The sequence below is a fragment of the Anser anser genome (genome assembly GCF_964211835.1).
Source record: "Anser anser genome assembly, chromosome: 5".
NCBI classification, from domain to species: domain Eukaryota; kingdom Metazoa; phylum Chordata; class Aves; order Anseriformes; family Anatidae; genus Anser; species Anser anser.
The window spans coordinates 60,914,321-60,932,527 of record NC_139725.1 but is presented as its reverse complement, the minus strand read 5'-3'; the positions used below and the strand labels follow the sequence as shown (position 1 = coordinate 60,932,527).

Below are 18,207 nucleotides of genomic sequence, written 5' to 3'. Positions count from 1 at the left end.
CTTGCAGAGCTCTAATCTTCGTTCCTCATAAGCATTTCTGGAAATTTGAATTGTGGTTCTGCTCTGAAAGGCAACCTTGGCAGAAGGCAAGCTATTGTTTGTGTCCTGGATCTCCAGCGAGTCAATTGAAAAGTCATTTTTTTTTTTTTCCTTGATTCTGATGATTTGGTCTAGCTCAATCTGCTGCTTGAGATGTGAAGCAGGCTAATGGATTTGATGCCCAGCTTGAGGCATCTCCAGCCACGCTTAACCCTTTTACCCCCCTGGGTAAGTGCTTGCCCTGTCGGGTTAGTCGTGAGAAATGTCCTGCATGGTAGGGGGCCGGCACGGACACACGGGAAATCCCCGTGGTAAAATTACTTATCAAAAAAGAAGGCAAGCGTGAAAGCCTTTTAAACAATTAGATATTAGAAACTTTTTTTTTAATTGCACCTACTGCATTACAATTCAAGCTAATAACTCTGTGGGTTTGTGAGCAAGAAGGGCATTTGACTTCGGTGTGGTTGCATTAGCTCTAAAGCACTGATGAGTGGTACGCATGGATTTAACGTTTATGAACTTAAGCAAATATCTTCCTGAGTCCTTGCAAAAGGATGTCTCAGATAATTGTGACTTTTTAGACAGAACTGACAGTGCCACACTCAGAAGCTGTGTCCGTGGGCTCTTGGTTTGAGGCATTGGTTGGGTTTTCTGCTTTTTTTTTGTCCCAAGGACAGCTGAAGGTAAAGTTTGGAGTAAAGCTGGGTCAGCGTTTTGGAAATTGAATCGAGTGCTCCAGTGTTCAGATCTGGTTAGGAAATTAAGAAATAAAAAGAAGAAACCCTCCCTGATAGCGACAGGCCATGGGACAAGCTGCTGCGCTGGTGCTGTGGGCACATTTCTCGCTGCCAGTTCCCTCGTGGGCTCACTGACACGCCGGGGGCAGTGGGTGCTGCTTCACAAGAAGGCCGCTCTGGCCGTAATAAAAGTCATAAATACTAGCCCTGAGAGTGGACTGGCCTCTGTAATGACAGCTACTTGGTTTTGAATGATGAGCGAGTAATCTGGTCGGATAAATATTTTGGCTCCGAGTCGGGAAACACGCAGATAATGATTTTTGCTGTTACCACAGTCCTGCTCCAATGAGCGGCACTGAGGTTAAATACACCTCTAAGCGTTTGCAGAATCCTCGGCTTAATTGGAGCACGTCGGCTTCTTTAAAATTCCCCAGGCCCGGCTTCCCAAGCCCAAAGATTGTGCTGCTCCCCGGCTTTTATTAATGCTAAGCGATGTGGCTGGGCTCTGAGTCCTTCTGCTGGGGTTGCAGGGATTTACTGATTTTCCTAGACAGCAAAAGGCGAGGGAGAGGTTTGGTGGCGGTGTCACCTCGAGGTTTCTGAGCCACGCGGGAGGCGTTGGGTCTCCCGGGCAGGAGGCTGCATCACGGAGCTGCTGGCGGTGCCAGGCCGAGGAGGAAGGCCTCTCTTTGGCACCGGCAAGCCCAGGCAGACCAACGCGTGGCGGCTTCGTCGTCCTTGCTGGCGGTGTGTTGTGTGCCTTCCAAAAAAATGGGTGTCTTCGTGGAGATGAGGAGCTGAGCGTCCTGCATGTGCGCCTGATGCCTAGATAATCTTTGGAGTGAGTAAACGAGTAGCCTTGTGTAAAGAGAAGGGTTCAGGTTCTTCTGAGAGAAGCTGTCTACAGGCTTAAGAAGACCAAAAATAAATAAATTAGTCCTTACTCACCCTGGCTGGTGTCGGTGGCAGTTGTGCAGCTGGATAACCCTGGGAATGATCTGCTGTGACCTGCAGATGAGAGGCTGCCCTTAAATCCCCAGGGGCCCCTGGTTTTGGGGGACCTACCGATAGTTTGGGGATGTTGGTGAAGGGAGGTGATCCTCCCCCTCTGCTCAGCCCTGCTGAGGTCTCAGCTGGAGCATTGTGTCCAGCTCTGGGCTCCCCAGTGCCAGAGGGACATGGAGCTACTGGAGCGAGTCCAGAGGAGGGCTACGAAGATGATGAGAGGAGTGGAGCACCGGATGGAGGCCCTGGCTCAATACGAGGGGGCACTTCTTTGCTGTGAGGGTGACAGCACTGGGACAGGTTGCCCGGAGAGGTTGTGGAGTCTCCTGCTCTGGAGATATTCACAGCCTGCCTGGATGCCATCCTGTGCAGCGTGCTCGAAGTGATCCTGCTGGGCAGGGGGGTTGGACTGCGTGATCTTCAGAGGTCCCTTCCAGCCTCATCCAGTCTGTGCTATGATTGTGTCCTGCGAAGGGAGAGAAGGGCGTTATTTGGGACTGAGGGCAATGCCAGGGTGACGTGGCGTCGCCGTCAATGCTGTCAGCTGGGCAGTGCTGGAGCGGTTTGGGAGCTGGGGAGGTCAGGCTTAGTCTAGCGTCACTGTATTTGTTTGAACCTTTTTGTTACCAGTCTTGCAACAAAGCCTGACCTAAAATTTTGCTAAGCAAATCCTCGATTTCTACTCTGTCTGTTTGGTTTTGGGGAAAGGCGATACAGGAAGGAACAGCAGACGCGGCTAGAGTTAGCTGCTGCCATGTGGGCAGTGTCTGGATGCCTCCGTGCACAGCCCCTGTGAGACGCCTTCACTGGGATGAGGTTAGGGAATGCGAACTCTTTGGGGTCCGTTTGGGAACCTTTGCTGCCGCCAGACAGATTTTGGAGAGGATCCTTCTCTCTTGCAAGGAGCGTGTGACTGGGACGGCTCTGGGGGAACTGGGATATTTGTAGTGGAGTGGAAAGGGGAGGCTGATTCCCATCCTACCTTGTGGCAGTAAAGGAAACAGCAAAGATGTAGGGGAACCTGGCTGGAGACAGGGGGATGACTGCACGAGGACCTGAGAGAAGTGATGGCTGGGGAAGAGGAGGAGTGAGGAAGAACTGGAGCTGCAGATCCGTGGAGGAAGGAGGAGCGAGGCTCTGGGAGGACAGATGCACTGGGGGGGCTGCAGGAAGACCGGAGGTAAGGGCAGCGGGTACGTGTGTTTGTGGGAGGGATATAGGTGTAGGGTTGGATGCTGTCCGAGCAAGGATGCCGTGCCTGGATCAAGAAGTCATGGGTGAGGAAAAAAAGGAAGCACACAGGAGGGGTTGGCACTGATATCTGGCCTTCCCACTTGGGGTCGGAGCACACCTGGGGTTTGAGAGATGCTCTGCAGAGCCCCAGAGTTGGCCAAATTCCCGCAGCCCGGTGTTTCCAGGGGCTCTGCTGGTCAGACTGCCCCATGGGAGCGCAGGCTGCGCGAAAGGCTCCTGCGCTCTGCGGGAGCTGGGCTTCAGGCAGAGGCAATCCTACGGAGTGCTAATGCTGATCACTCTCAAATCAGGAATGTGAAATTTGGGCATGCTTCAGGCATTATTGTGGCTTAGTTTCCTTATCTGGTAATGTGAGGATAACGCTGCCTCCTGGTAATTTTGGAGGAGGTCAGTCACTTAATGCTCGCTCTGCATGCCAAGCAAAACTGGAGAGAATGGAAAAAGTAAACTTGTCGAAGCAGGATTTGAACGGGGCAGAATAAACAAGGGCCGAGGATAAAATGGCATTGTCTGCACGCACATCAGTTGAGCGTCGCCTTCCCAGAGGGCTGAAAGAGGTCCTGCCGGATTGGGAAGAGCAGCCCTGCACCTCAGCTCCTGGCAGGCCGAGCGCGTAGCTCCGAGGGAAGAAAGGCAGTGCCCAGGCCGACTGCCGTGCGGGTGTGTTGGAGGAACGGCACCGAGGCCTGGAGGGGTTGAGAAGGGGAGTGGGAGTGAGCGGAGCTGGGGCACAGGGTCACAGCCTGGGTGCCCACCTCCTTCCGAAGGGAGAAGTTCGTCTCGGAGCGCCGACCGCAAGAGGGATCAGGCTTCAGTTCTCGCTTCTGAAGTGGGATTTGCGTGGCTTGGTTATGGGTAACACAGGGAGACTTTAATTGTCTGACTTACTTACGGTAGCCTTAGAGTTAAGTAGGTCGGCTGGTGTCTAGTTTACGTTCTCTGTCACTGACCTTTCTCTTGGTTTCAGTCTTCGCAGCAAAACTAAGGCTGTGTTGCTTTGGTACAGTCTTACATTTCTATTTGCAAAGCAGTTGTTATTTATTAGGTAAGACTTTACTTCCCAAACTCTCGTTACATCTTGAAGCGGATAGTTCAAAAAGACATCTGCATCATTAGGTGAGAACCCACACAGAGTCTGTGTTTTCTACTAGCTGGATCATTCAGATCCCCTTTCTGGTGTTCTACCAGAAACATGCTCTTGTTCTTGAGCATCAATTACATAATTGGCAAACATCTACGAGGTCAATGCTGATCTGAAAGTAATCAATCATTGAACGTGATGGACCACAATCACTTTTTCTGACACCTAATTAGTCCAATATTTTATTTCAAAATCACGTGGTTCTTACTGATAGTAAAAAGATGCAAAGTTGCCCGGAGGAGAATTGCCCCAACGTGGTTCTCTTTACCCCGCGTCCTTCCTTCGCGAATATAGAAGCAGCTCCATCATTGAAAATTTAATGAAGCTTTCATCGATACAGCGCAGTGCCTCCGCATTCTCTGAAACGTATTCATATTTAATGAGCTTCTAATCCTAATTTCAGGTAACAGGAACAGCTGAATATAACCATAAATCTGATTTGTTTGTGAACAGCACGTCCCGTGTCACTTACCGTTTGTAAGGTAGCCATTGATGACCGGCGTGGTAAAGCATGGGAGCTGGCGTATGTCTCCGCGTCGAACAGCTGCTGTTTCAGTTGGCTTTTGGCTACGTTTGGTAGCTGGCTGAAAATGTTTTGTTTCAGACTTCTATTTTTTTCATAAAAACCAGCCCGAGGAAACAGAAGCAGTGACCTTAAAGCAATGAGGCTGTTGTCTGAGTGACATTTCTAAGTATTTCTGCTGCGTGGTGGTTTTTTTTTTTTTCCCCTTAGCCAGCCTAAGGTTGGTTTCTTAGTTAAAAAGTACAATAATGGGAAAATTTTCTTGTATGTGTGGGAGAGCTGGTAATAGCAGAGCAAAATATAGAATTGTGTATAATTAATTACAGAAGATGGAAATAGTCTAGGAATAACTGTGAAAACATCCTACTGCCCTCTGGACAGTCTCAAAGAAGATTTCTGTGAAGCATCAGATAATGCTGCTTCGCCCAGCCCAGCCTAGCAGCCCAACACGGCTTGTTTTGCTCGCTGGGAGTGGATCATAACGTTGAAAAGATGGTATTGTTTACCAAATTTTACGCAGTAACACCACCTATGAATGCGTAATTACATTTTCAATTAGAATAGGAAAACATTAACACTAACGCACTGTTCTGATGACGTGCAAATACTTTATTGGTCTATCTGCATTATTTTAATATATGGTCCTTTTATTGGTTCTCATAATCATAATTGACGTTTAGCCATTAATATTTAATTTGTGTTTTGGAGGTTAATTGCAGAAAAAGGCCATATATAACGTGATGCCATGGAATCTAGAAACATAAAATTTAATAACCAGAACCATTCTCCACTACATATAATACATATAGTAATATGAAAGGCAACGTAGAGAATGGTATTTGCTCCACGCCCTTTCCCAGCAGTATGCGATTTTATATTTAATCTAGTAAAGTGTTTTGTTTTATTTTAACTAATCTTGATTGTTTTAATACCAAGATAAATTTATGCTTGCATAGCATATATTAGTGTCCTGATTGCTTTTGGCTATTCATATTTTCTTGCATTAATCTACTCGGTGCATTACACTATCAGGGCTAATCAGGATGTTCTCCCACATTTTTTTAATCCAACATTTAACGCGTCTTTTAGTGGCCTTGCAGGTGGAACAGGACAGTGTCTGCTGAGCGTGTGACATGGATATTCTCTGTGTCAGGTATGTGTAGCAGCCCCAGGATTCTCTTCAGCCTTTAGCAAGACTTTACACCTGACCTTCGTGGCTTCCCCACAGAGAGGACCGAGAGGAGTTGTCAGGCCGGTATCTCTTGGTAGGTGCAGCTCTGGGGCCGGTGTCCTCGCAGCTGCCAGAGCACGGGCTCACCAGGAGCCTCTGAGCAGTCACCCGCAGCCAGCGAGGATGGCTTCTGGCTCCTCAGCCTGCTCTGTCCTGCCGTGCTTTAAGCCCTTGCCAGGGGAAGCTGCAGCAAATGCGCTGCAGCCTGCAGTCCCTGCAGTACCTGGCCCTGGTGGTTTCCCGGTCCCTCGAGCACATCCCTGCAAGAATATGGCTTTTTCACCTTCTGAATTCTGCCCTGCCTGATTTTTAAGGCTTTGAGATTCTGTCCCTAATAGAAGAGATCTGGTACGGGCAAGTAAATCTGATGTCTCATGAAGCAGGAAAGTGAAATCACTCGTTGTACCTCATCTGCTTTAGGCATTTAATGGAGCTGCTGGGCAACGTCACATATGTATCAATGATGGACACTTCCACTGCATATAGATTTGTGTGTTTCTTGAATTTATCATGGCTAATTTAAAAAAAATACAAATTCCTAGTGAAAATGCTTGTTTCCTAGCCATGCAGAAAACAGTAGGACAGAGAAAAGAACTGCATAACAAGACTTGTTTCAGAAGCTGGGCTCAGATCATCAGGTGCTTGAATACCAGCGTAGTTTCACTTGTGCAAGTAGTCCATAGGAACAGTGAGACTCCTCATGTGACAATGACTTTCATGATCAAAACCATACTATTTATTTTCACTTTTAAAAAGTGCGTATCAGTTTTTCTGATGGTCACACTTCTGTTAAATTGTTTACTGAATGCAGTTTACTGCTATCAACTTCTCTTAAATAAGGAATTTGTCTTAACAGAGTCACTTTTTGTGTTTGGCTTGGACTATTAACGGTGGAGAGTGAAGGTGATTGAGATAGACAGGTTGGTTTTTATTTAAAAAAAATGATATTACCAGCTCAAAGGTCTTAAATGACTCTCTCTCATCTCCACTTGAGTGACACCAGATATTTTAGTTGCCAGTCTGAAGCATGATCTCTTTTGTCTGGGTCAACTTTTTACTAGGGTCTGTAACAAATGCACTAATGCAACTTAATTTCATGATAAGAAAAGTAGAAAAGTGTTTTTTTTTCTTTTTTTTTTTTTTTTTCCAAATTTGGAGGAATGTCCTTAGTAAAACCAATATTTACTTTCCTAATTTCTGCAGGTTTTTTTCAGGTGCTTTAAAGCTGATTTGAGTGCTTTTGCCTGGAGTATCTTGAGGTATATAAAAACTGTACACAAAAGCTACATTCCATGTTTTGTTACTGAGTTTTGCTCTCAGAAGTTAGAAAATGCCAGAAAAAGGTTTCCTTGTTCAGTCTTAGCTGGCTCCCCTGCGTGTACGATAACACGATTGTTCGCCTAGAACGCTATTTTTCATCTTGCAAGGACTTGTCTTGTACCGTATTCAGAGAACATTTTCATCTTTATTTGATGAACCAGTTACTTACTGGACATTATCGAGCAGCTGTAATGAATAACAGACTCATTAATTTCTTCCTTTTTTATGGTGCTAAATGACTCGGGATACAAACCCTTCTGTGCCTGTGTATTTCTCCTGTGATGTAAAAGCGTACGTAACTGATGAGAGGAATAATCAAGATTTTACAGCGATCTCTACATTTCAGAAGTGTGCTATAAGGGGAGTGTCAGAACTTCTGCCAGCTACCCTTTGTTTTCGAACAACCTGCTTCCACAGCAAACAAAAATAGCCATTTGAGAGCCTCGTAATGAAAAGTGTTGAACTTAGTCTGTGCCGATCCTCTGAGCAGCGATCAGGCATTCCAGAAAAGGTATTTGCGTTTGTTAAGGTAATTATATTTCACCTTTGCCCTGCAGTATAGTTTCGGAGTTTTTTAAAGGTTTTATTTTGCGTTACAGCCTTGAGCTCAGATGACGGGTAGGTTAAATAACCCAGTGTTTGGGCAGCTAACCCACAGAATCATCTCAGTGCTACTACATGATATTAAAACTGAAGTTTTGGTCCTGGAGGAAGGGAAACTGCGTATAAAAAGAAACAGCAGAGTTTAAAAAAGAATGGGGTTACTGGGGGCATGGTATCTCTTTTTTTTGCCCCCATTCTTTCATTTTTTTCTGTTGTGCTTTATGTCCCAGTTCCCCAAACAGCTGTATCAGCACACCCGAGAGGCAGCAAGCTGCGATGCCAGTGCAGGTACAGGGAGAAAATGGGGATAAGCAGCATCGAGGACGCTATCAGAAAAAACCTGCAGCGTGGCCACCCCCCCGGGTATCTTTTCTATGGGTCCTTTATGTTTTCTGAGACGCTTTGGCAGACCTGCTCCTTTGTGTGCAGGTTTTGTCTCGGCATTTTTAAGCTGAATCATGAACAGAGAGGTTGCGCCTTGCCAAGCGTCTGCAATCCTGCCTTTTGAGTGGTATCATCCCTGCTTGCCCTTGGCTTCTAGAAGGTACAAGCTATGTGACTGGCTTCATTAGTGTAAGATAATTTTATGCTGTGTACATGAAGACATCATTGGCCATGCCATGTGCGAAGGTGACAGGGAGAAAGAAGATGAGCGGTGGCTTGGTAAAAACAAAGAATGACTGGCCACACGTGGTGACTTCCCGTTGAGTCTTCATGGTAGCCCCAGCTAATTGCAGTCCAGATGTCCCCAGTGTCACATGGCTGGCCCAATCCACGTGTTTTTACCTACTTTTTGACATTGAATGGTGAGCCAGTTCAGGGAGGCGATCCAGCTTAGGGTCTTCAGCTGTTTTCAACTGCATTAGCTCCTTGTACTGCTCCCAGGCAGCTGTGCTGTTTTGGGAGCACAGATCTAAAAGCAGAATAAGCTACTGCGGGGCTAGACCATACCTTGCAATTGTGTAGCCATATGCAGTGCTGGCAAAAATAAATAAATACGTCTCTATATGCGATGCTCACATGCTTCATAGTTGCTGGTTCCAGCAGCGTGCCAGGAGAATGGTTGTCCTCATAGCAGTTGTACAGCATAAAGTAGCCACGGAGGTATGTGGCAGCCATGCAGAAAAAACCTTTGATCTTGGATGATCCCACGCAATTTCCCCAATACATACTGAGGGAGTTAATGTGTTTGCTTTACTTGACAGCCTGAGCATGCAGAGGCTCCGTTTCTCTTTTGCTCGAACACCATATAGCTTGGATTTGGATTTAGCTTAAACAAATCACAAGGAACTGTCTCTTCATATTATGTAAAGTTTATGTTCCTGAGAATGAAAGGATCACTTGTGGATTACTAGAAGTGCTGCAATTTGAAAAGAGCTGTGCTGGGGAGGATACAACTTTTCTCCTTGAGGTGGGACGAGAGTTTTCAGGTCTCTTTGTAGTCCTTTCAAAGCTCGGGCAGGGGGATTCGGTTTACCCTGGCCTTCTAGGACTGTCACTGGTGTGAATGAGGTGCTTGCAGGAGGCTCTGCTCAGGAGGATGATCACTGCACAATCCATACTTCATGTGAGTGATGATTTTCATTTTGTGTATTTCTTCTATCTGTAAGTGGAAGTGAAGGCGATGCAAAGCAAAATGTGTTTTGATGGTGCTGGGAACGACCACGAAGCAAGCTTGATGTTTGGTGCATCATAGCTGTCATCACCAAGCATTATTTTTGCTTGCTTTTCTAAAGCAGCTTTCACATTGGTAGTAGCCAAAAAAAACTTTGCAGCCCCAGCTCATGATAGTTCTGCACAGGGAAAGGGAATGTCCTCGAGTTAGCTGTAGTCTGAAAAGCAAACAACTTTGAGGATAAAATGTGAACAAGAAAAGCACACTTTCATCATGACTTGCTTAACACAGTGTCTCATACTAAAGTGCTTGCTCTGTTTAATGCGTTGTTTTTTCAGGAGTTGCAGGGTGGGATGGGGAACAAAATTCGTGTTAGAGCTTCCTGGAGTGTGAGTTTAAGCAATTGCATTTGTGGTTCTTAATCTCCGTGCTGTTCTTTTTTACCCCTGGATTAGAGTAGGTGGGCTGGTGCAGGGGAACGTTTGTGCCGTATGAAAGCTCGTGTCTGTAGGTCCGTCTGTGCCTCAGCCTGGGAAGCCATCCCGCAGCTTTTGTCTGCCCTGCGTGCAGGTGGAGAGAAGGAGGTGGAGAAGTCACGCTCCCATCGGCCTCCTGAAAGCACTTTGTGTCCCTGGAGCGCCAAACTTGGGGTCTCTTCAGAGGATAATAGATGCCATGCAGGTGAGTCAGCCTTTTGTGCTGAGGTCCAGGTGCTTGACTTATTTTCAAGTTGGCATGCTCGGACACACTCTGGCATTCAGCGCGATTGTAAACACTCCTGCTAGCTGAGGAAGGCTTTTGTCTTCTAACCGGTTTTCCTTAATGCTCTGGGAGTGACTGGCTTGACGCATTTTCCCCAGGTGGCATCAGCAGCCTGTGAAATACACAGGAAGCTTTCTGCAGCAGGGTGATCTTCAGGTAGGGCAGGCAAGGGTGAGCGTCTTTGGGCAGGGTACCAAAAACACAAATATGTATCCTTGAGGCCCCAGGACAGGGAATGAAAGGCTCCATGTCTCCAGCCAGGCCTTTGGGCCGTGCGGTTCTTTTCCTTGTTTCTGCTCTCTGAATTTAATGGTCGCTCCTCCAGCACAGCAGACAGATGATACTTTTTGTTTCCCTGGTGGTGGAAAGACCCCTGCTAGTGGAACGGAGCAGAGCTGTAGCCTTTTGTGCTGAGTTTTATGTCAAGTTTGGGCTCTCGTTTCTCTGAGAGAGTGCTCAAGTTTCCCTTTAATAATCTATTACTCCTTTATAGTCTTTCTTTTTGAACAAGAACTCAGGAATATTTATTTCTGTAGCAAAGAACCAGTGAGAAGTAGTTCCCGACCAGTTTTCCACAATATTTGGTGTAAGTATGGCCTTGCTGCTAGGGTTAATAAGAATCTTCTCAGGTGTCTGGATCTGTTTTTTTGAATTTTCTCCTTTCTGGGTAGTAGATGTTTGTGTGTTGTCAGTAGGCCCTTGTCTTGGAGGGCCTGATCCTGTGAATGGTAATGAACAGAGTGGTTTTGTGCGCTGATGATGCCTGTGGGACTGTTCCAATGAGAAGTATGAAGCCGAGTCCAAAACATCCTTGAAGCCCACCAGATATTGAAGTTTTGCTTCCCTGCTTTCCTTGACCTCCATTCCCAGCGGGCTGTGAAGCAAGCTCTCCTCTCCAGGAGTAGTTGCCTGGAGGATTGGACCTTTTTTTTTTCCCCTATAGTAAAAAAGACCTGAACATATTCAACTTTTGACATGTTATGTCTGAAAAAAAGTAAGTTACAAAGTGTGTATACGCTGTGAACGGTTGCGCAGCCAGTGGTGAGGCTTTGAGTTTTAACATGCCTCTCGAGTGGGTACCCTGGGGATGGAAAAAGTGACTTAATTGTATATTGTCAAAAACAAAGAGCAACTTTTGGTATGGTCATTTAATGGACCATTTAGCTTCACTTGAAACTGGTTTTGCTAAAAGCTGCCGTGCAGGAGTCACACGGGTTTGCCTTTCAGTGTCAACTGTTTGCTGTGTAGGTGGGGGCACGGTGCAGGTGCTGGTGACAGTTTGCTCTGTTTGACTCTGTGCCCAGAGTGAGAAATGACTGCCTTGCTAGCAGAACCAAAACATGCCATTATCTTATTAGTGCATTCACTTCTTTAGGCAATTACAGTTAAGCTACCTTTATTATGCGCATTCCCACAGTTTTAACACTTTATCGGTTAAAGCCTAGGAGTGAGGCTTAATTCCACCCACGGAGTCTTGATAAGAGTTCAGCGTGATTGCATCCGAGTGACTTTGGGGGACTGGCCCGAGAAGTGAGTGTGAGAATTGGTATTGTCAGGTCTTGGACCAGACGGAGAGGCCGCCAGGAGATGCCCTTTCTGCACTTTGTGTTGGAGAAGGTCCTTCTTCCACGTGAGCACGTTCAGATCAAAGGCGGAGATTGATCATCTTGGTGTTCAGGTGCATTACATTTACATATGGGCTGATCAGCAAGGATATTCCCTCCCTGCCCCATACTTCTAGTAAGAACTACAGAAAATCAGCATTAAAGAAAATGTTGTATTTCGCAGGTGCCTCAGTTCCGTCATTTGAAAGTTTTGCAGCCAACTGCTTGGCAGTTCTGCAGACTGTGACACAAATTGCTATCAGAGGTGATATTTTTGGGAGGGAGTATTTTTTATGAGTAAGCATATACCTCCTTAAACCACCTGAGTCATGCGTTCTATTTTTAATACAACATAGTTCTGAAGACTCAGCATGTCAGGGTGGCGGTGATAGGGCATGAAGCATAAGGTGACACATGAAGGCCTAAAAGGGGGAAAAAGAAGGGAGAACCTTTTGTACGCTGTAGGATCACCGAATTCACTTACGCGTGTATTTTTGTTCTAATGACCACATCAATCCCTGACAGCAGGGTTGCAGTTTTGGCGCACCCCCCTCCAGCCTCCCAGGTAGGTAGATGACAAAGGGGAGGTGGTAGTGGGAGGACAGCGGGTGATGGTTATGCTTCGCCAGTACAAACAGAGGTGTGTTGCTTCCTGTATCGAGGTCAGTCGCTCTGGCAATGTGGCCTGCTCTCTGAATTTTCACGACCCAACCGTAGCGTGTTTTTCACCGGGGAATTTTGTTCGACTGGTTAATCCGTGCGTCGGATTCAGGGCATGCTGCAGTGGGTGTCACCAAACTTGTTTTACAGGGTTTTCCAACAAAAACATCCAGGGTGGTGTTTCCTGCCCTCTGTAGGCCGATGCCCTGCGGAGGCAGGAGCCTGCTTGCGGCTTCTTTTCCAATCCTGCCCTTGCGCAATGGCACCGGCGGTCACCAGCTGCAGCCCCGGCCCGCGGCTCTTGGCTTCTTCTCAGCGCTTGGCTGCTGGCTGCACGATGGCTCGTAGCCCACGTGTCGCCTTCGGTATCCACAACCTCCAGCTTTCTCACGTTTGGATCCCTTTGGCTTACGTCTTTTGTGGAAGTAGGTAAGATGATCACTCTGCGGGGAGCGTCGAAGTGTTTCTTGGGGGAAATACTGGTGAAGGGTAGAAGGCCTTATGCCTCTAGCCAGAATGGTGCCTGGGGTTCTGAGGGGTGGATGCAGCTTGGATGGGCGTTTAGATGAAAGTTGTGACGTTAAGGACGTGGGTTAGTTTCAAGGGGATCATTTCAGGGACAGGGGTATGATATAGAGGGACAACCTCACCCAGCAGTTCTGAAAAGTAGTCCCAAGGTCCTTGTGGAAGGAGCCTTGTTTGCCCAGCCTGTCCCTGTGGGACATTAATGGCTGTTGGTGCAAAAAGCTTGCAGGATTGAGCCCAATAACTCACAGTAATATGTAATTCCCCAAAATGATGACAGTGAATAATTCACTGTCTGGGATCTCCTTAGAGATTTAATAGTCAAGAATTTTTTTGTGTGTACAAAGTCTGCTTTGGCCAAGAAAGTTGAAGGCGGTCGATGTTAAGAGGGCACCTCCACAGTGTTAGAAACTGAAGGGATCCTGTGTTTTCTGAACAACTTACCCTTTGGGTTTTGGGGTTTCTGTACTGGGTCACCCAGGCTGATGGTCACCCTGGAATTTAGGGTGGCTGTTGCTTTCTTGGAGGGTCTGCAGAATCAAAAATTCCCTGGTGAAGTAGTTATTTTGATTTGGGGATGGGGAGGTGGAAGAAATAAACTTATCAACTTCTGTGTAAGATTATTATTTAAATATGTCCAGGAGCATACAAACAAAAAACAAAACAAAACAAAAAACCACAACCAAACAAAATTCTGTGTTCAGAGGCTTTCAGTCTTTTTAGGGGTGCATGCACAAGGGTATACTCCCCTGATTTGTTTTTAATTTGCTTTTAGTACTGCTAGATAATACCAAGCTATTATTGCATGGTTTCTATGGATAAGGAAATACTAGTCCCTGTTTGTCGGACCACGAACGATGTTTTTAACACAGCTGTGGTGACCCTAATACAACAGCGCTTTTGAGTAGGTGCACTGGTCTCGTGTAATGACAGAGCAGCGTGGTGTTTATGAGAGAACCTGCAGCATTGTCGAGTGCTTCTCAGCTGCTGTTTGGGTAAAACAGGTAGGCTCAAATATTGTCCAGAACTGATCATCTGTGTCTTGGGATTGTTGTTTCCTTGTTTGCGGCTGTAGCCTGGGATAACGGTGGGTTTGGGTTGGCTGTGTATTTCAGCTGCCTTTGAAAATGGTGCCGTGTGAAGTGGGAATGGAAATTTTGAGAACTTTTTTTTTTTTCAGTTGATGTTACACAGATTGGAACGTACAAAAATATTGTGCAAAATGGGCCAGCTCTACAGAGGGTGGCAGGTGGGGTTTATGCTAAAACAGACACCTAAAAATACTTCTTCCAAGCTATTTCTGTGCATGCTAATAAGAGCCACACACAAGCGCCCAGTGGATCTGTGCTCTGAGCTTGGTGCTTGTGCATGGCAGGAGCTCTGTGTAATGAAGAACAGATTTGTGGATATTTATCTTACTTCAAACTGTTGATGAAAATTCGAATGTGATCAGCTTATAAATGTGGGGATTCAGCCGTGCGTCTTCCTCCGTGTACCCTGTGTCTCTTGTCCAAGTGCGTGCATCCACCGCTGAATAACAACACCGGGCTGTTCTGATCTGTGTGGCTCATGGCATAACGGGTGCAGATGTAAATACAAACGAGAATATAATATATCTTGATAAAATAGATTATTAGTATTTTTTTTTGCTTTTGCCTCTTTGATCATCCATATGTTGTCCTGCTTCTTGTTCCCATATTGTGCAACCAACTCTCTTCATCTCTGCCCCTCAAGCAAGGGGATAGATGCACAGCACAAATTTTAACCATGATTAAATAGTCTGCAACGTGCTGAAACTTCGGAAGAACAGTTTGTGTTACCTCTTTGGCAAGTAAAGTATTTGCTTACTTTGAGTCCTGTTTGATAACCTTTGAAGTTACCTCCAGCTTCACTGGAATAGGGCTGGGTTTTTATTCCCTACAATCTGTAGGAAATGGTTGAGATGCCAGCGTAGCTAACGAAGGTCTGACACGTCCTCCTTATTTTTGTTTAATACCTTCCTCTAGAAGTACTTGCACTGAGTGTGACCGTAAGACTTAATTTCAGAAAGTTTGAGTAATGTTCACCAACTTATATTAAAATAGCAATATGTAATATGTTTTAAAATAGCAGTTGCTGTTCATTTTTAAGCCCAAGGAAAAAAGTTTTTTTGAGTGATTAAATTTACAATGCAAAAAAAATGCTTCCTCCCAGGCTTTAAGTAGGTCAGGATCAGTTGCAGCCTGACCTGCTCAATGGCCAGCGTGGGATGTGGGGGAGGAGGTTTTGGTGGGCTTTCCTTTCTCCTTTTTTTTAATAAGTCAAAATATATTTGGTTTTGAGACTTGTTCCACTGGCCACATGTTGTATTTTGTAGGGTATTTCAAGACATCCCTGAAATATTTATCGTGCTGCGTCCCACTAAGAATGTAATCTTAAGGTCTCCACTGTTTACGAAGCACAGTCTATATTTTATCTCATGCTGAGTCAAGATGTGATAATGGTTGTTTAGGGATTATGTGAAAATGGAGTGAGGAATGACCCTTAAAAATTGGTAGGAAGTAGATTCCCAGATGAGACGTGAGACGGGGGGGGGGGAGCTGTTGGAATTGCTACTGTGGGGATTTTCTCAAGAGTATTTCCTTTGCAGGTATACTGAGGGAAATGAGGATCAGTGAGATAAAGAAGCTTTGTGAAAAAAATGCACTAAGATCTGTTTGGTTACAGAAACGAAAAGCAAGCCTGTAACAAGCCTGTAATATGTGTAGGGCCCTTGGATGCTAATACCAGGAGCTCCAGCAGTGTCACCTCTCCTAAATAAGTGACCTGTTGCGACAGGAGAATGCCTTACTTGGTTTGGGGTTCATACTTTACATCTCCTTCAACTATTTTAGGTTACACAAAAATATACGTATATTTGCCAGAAGCCTGACGCTGGGTTGCAGAGCTCTCTGTGTGGCCTGTGGCCCTTTTGGGGCAGACGTTCTGCAGGTTTCCCCGGACTGTCAAGTGCCTGGCTGCGTGAAAACGCAGGCAGTGACCCCAGTGGTCCCTTTCAGCCCTGTTTGTCTGTGTGATTATTTTGAAGTGAATTTGTTCAGCAAGCCATGAATTGTTAGATTTATTTTTAGTTTTTTGATACGAATCTGGCATGTCAAAGATTACCTCTTACGCTTTATGTCTACATTTTCAAAAACGGAGATAAACTTTTCACTGTTTGCAAATGATTTTTTTCTTTTTAATGCTTATCTTTTATTTTAAAAGATACTTGCCCAGGCTTCTGTCTTCAAGGATTAAATCTGAATGTGGATGCAAGATGGCAATAAAATGTTCTTGGGTCTTTCTTTTGATGAGCTTTTTGCAGTTTAATGTTAACAATAATTTAGAGTCAGCTCTGTAAGGTATTTAAGGACTGAGCAGAGATCATTCTTCCTTCTCTGACGTTCAGCTGTTCACACCGTTTTAGTAAAGGCAACAGAGATTTAGCAAGCTGTTCTGTACAGTGCTTTAGGTCAGGAAATTAAGAATGGCTGAATCAATTGAAATTCCAGTAGGGAATTAGGATATGATGTAAAGCTACCTACACCTGTCAGGGAAACCTGAGTGCTGTCTACAACAAAAATACTACCGAGTCCTCACTATTCAGAGGCTGCTGGGGCCTTCGGTCTGCCTCACTGCCAGCAGTTTGGGAAGCGGTTTGCTCACTAAGGCCGTGTTGGACTGATGATAAGGAGGGAACGACAACTTGTTGAATCACGACCACCACTTTTTGCTGCTGAGATGTCGTCCCTCTAAACTTGTTTTACTTGTGAGCTAAGCCATGTCACAGCACAAGGTGTACAGAAATATGCATCAGCTAATACATACTTTGTACCAGAGATTCTTTTTAATATGCTAGTAGAGTAGATATCCATATTATGTACATATTAAATTGCACGTGCTATCTGAAAAAAGACAAACTGGGAATGCTTATTCTTTAGTTTAATTCTGTGCTATTGTATCAGCTGTTAAGGTCAGACAAACAGAAAGGTATGATGAAAAGATGAAAAAGTTGACCCAAGTGAATAAAATTTGGATCTTGAAAACATACGTGTATTGTGTTTTATGCCAGATAAGATAAATTAACTGGTTTTCAGTAGAAGAATAGGAATCTGTATAATTTAAGAAAGAGTGCTTTAAGATTGAGGGTTAAGAGTTATTTCTGTTATGAGCAGAAGGAGCAGATGCTAGAACATCTGTGCCATGCACGCCGTTGTTTTGGAAGAGAAATAAATTCAATATGCAAAGATGCATGTAATATATCTATCTTCACCAAAATTAGCTTTTTAAAATCCTTTTTTATTTTTCTTCTTCAGTCATTATTCTCTCTGGCTTTCAGGATTCAGAACAAGCTGCGAGGAACATATATAGGAGTGGAAGACCCGTTCTTGGCTATCTAGTTACTTTTTGAAGACATCCAGATCAAAAAATTTTCCTCGTGAGCTTATTAAACTTCATTATGAAACTGATTTTTTGCCCTGCTGCTCCTATTGCAGGTGGTTCCACACTTACTGTTGTGGCTGGTTAAAAACTACAATTTCCAGTATGAATTTGTATGCTACTGGTTAGAGCTGTCAGTTTCAGTTTAAGTACCTTTTCTGTTCTTTCTGCTCCGATAAGCCTATCTTCCCAATCTTGTGATCATCCTGGTTGCTCTTTTCTGCATTTCCAGGCTGAACTCATCTGTCTTGAGTGTGAGTGACCAGCCGTGCAAATGTGATTTCAGTTGAAGTCTCGTCAAATCCTGGTGGTAACTGTCTGTCTGATAGCAGTAGTTGTTCAGATGCATCCTTGGGTTGCACATGCCTTTTCCTGGCTGCTTTGCGCTGCAGAGGGACCATGAGCTGATTTTTAATAATTATTGTAGTGGGGTGCCTTGCCTGCTCCTTGGTACTTTTTAAACGATGAGCTCCCAGTAGCTTTGTCACTTTTTTCACATGCATGAATTTTTGTTTGGTTGCGTTGCCTTCAGTTTCTGCTGTGGAGGTGCTTGCCTGTAAAGTGACCTTGTATCCATTGTTTAAAATATTCTGAAATAATTACATGCTTTTTGGCTCTTTTATTTTCAGCAATTCTGAAGAATAGTTCTAATTCTTTGTCTGCTACTGCACCTGTTCTTCTTGTATGGCTTGTCATAACCGTGCTTTGTCACCCTTCTGGAGGTGGGGTG

General features: G+C 45.1%; 1 protein-coding gene across 2 annotated transcripts in view; it reads left to right on the top strand.

Moving 5' to 3' along the window:
* Positions 1-18,207, top strand: part of MNAT1 (MNAT1 component of CDK activating kinase) — a 124,264-nt gene that overhangs the window by 8,555 nt on the left and 97,502 nt on the right. Inside the window, exon 1 of one of the 2 annotated variants that reach the window (XM_083837633.1) lies at positions 10,124-10,149. The exons of the other annotated variant lie outside the window; for it this stretch is intronic. Coding sequence (XP_083693759.1) covers positions 10,139-10,149 — 11 coding nt within the window. The 5' untranslated portion in view covers positions 10,124-10,138. Of the gene's footprint in view, positions 1-10,123; positions 10,150-18,207 lie in introns of those variants that run through there. 2 annotated transcript variants of the gene reach the window in all.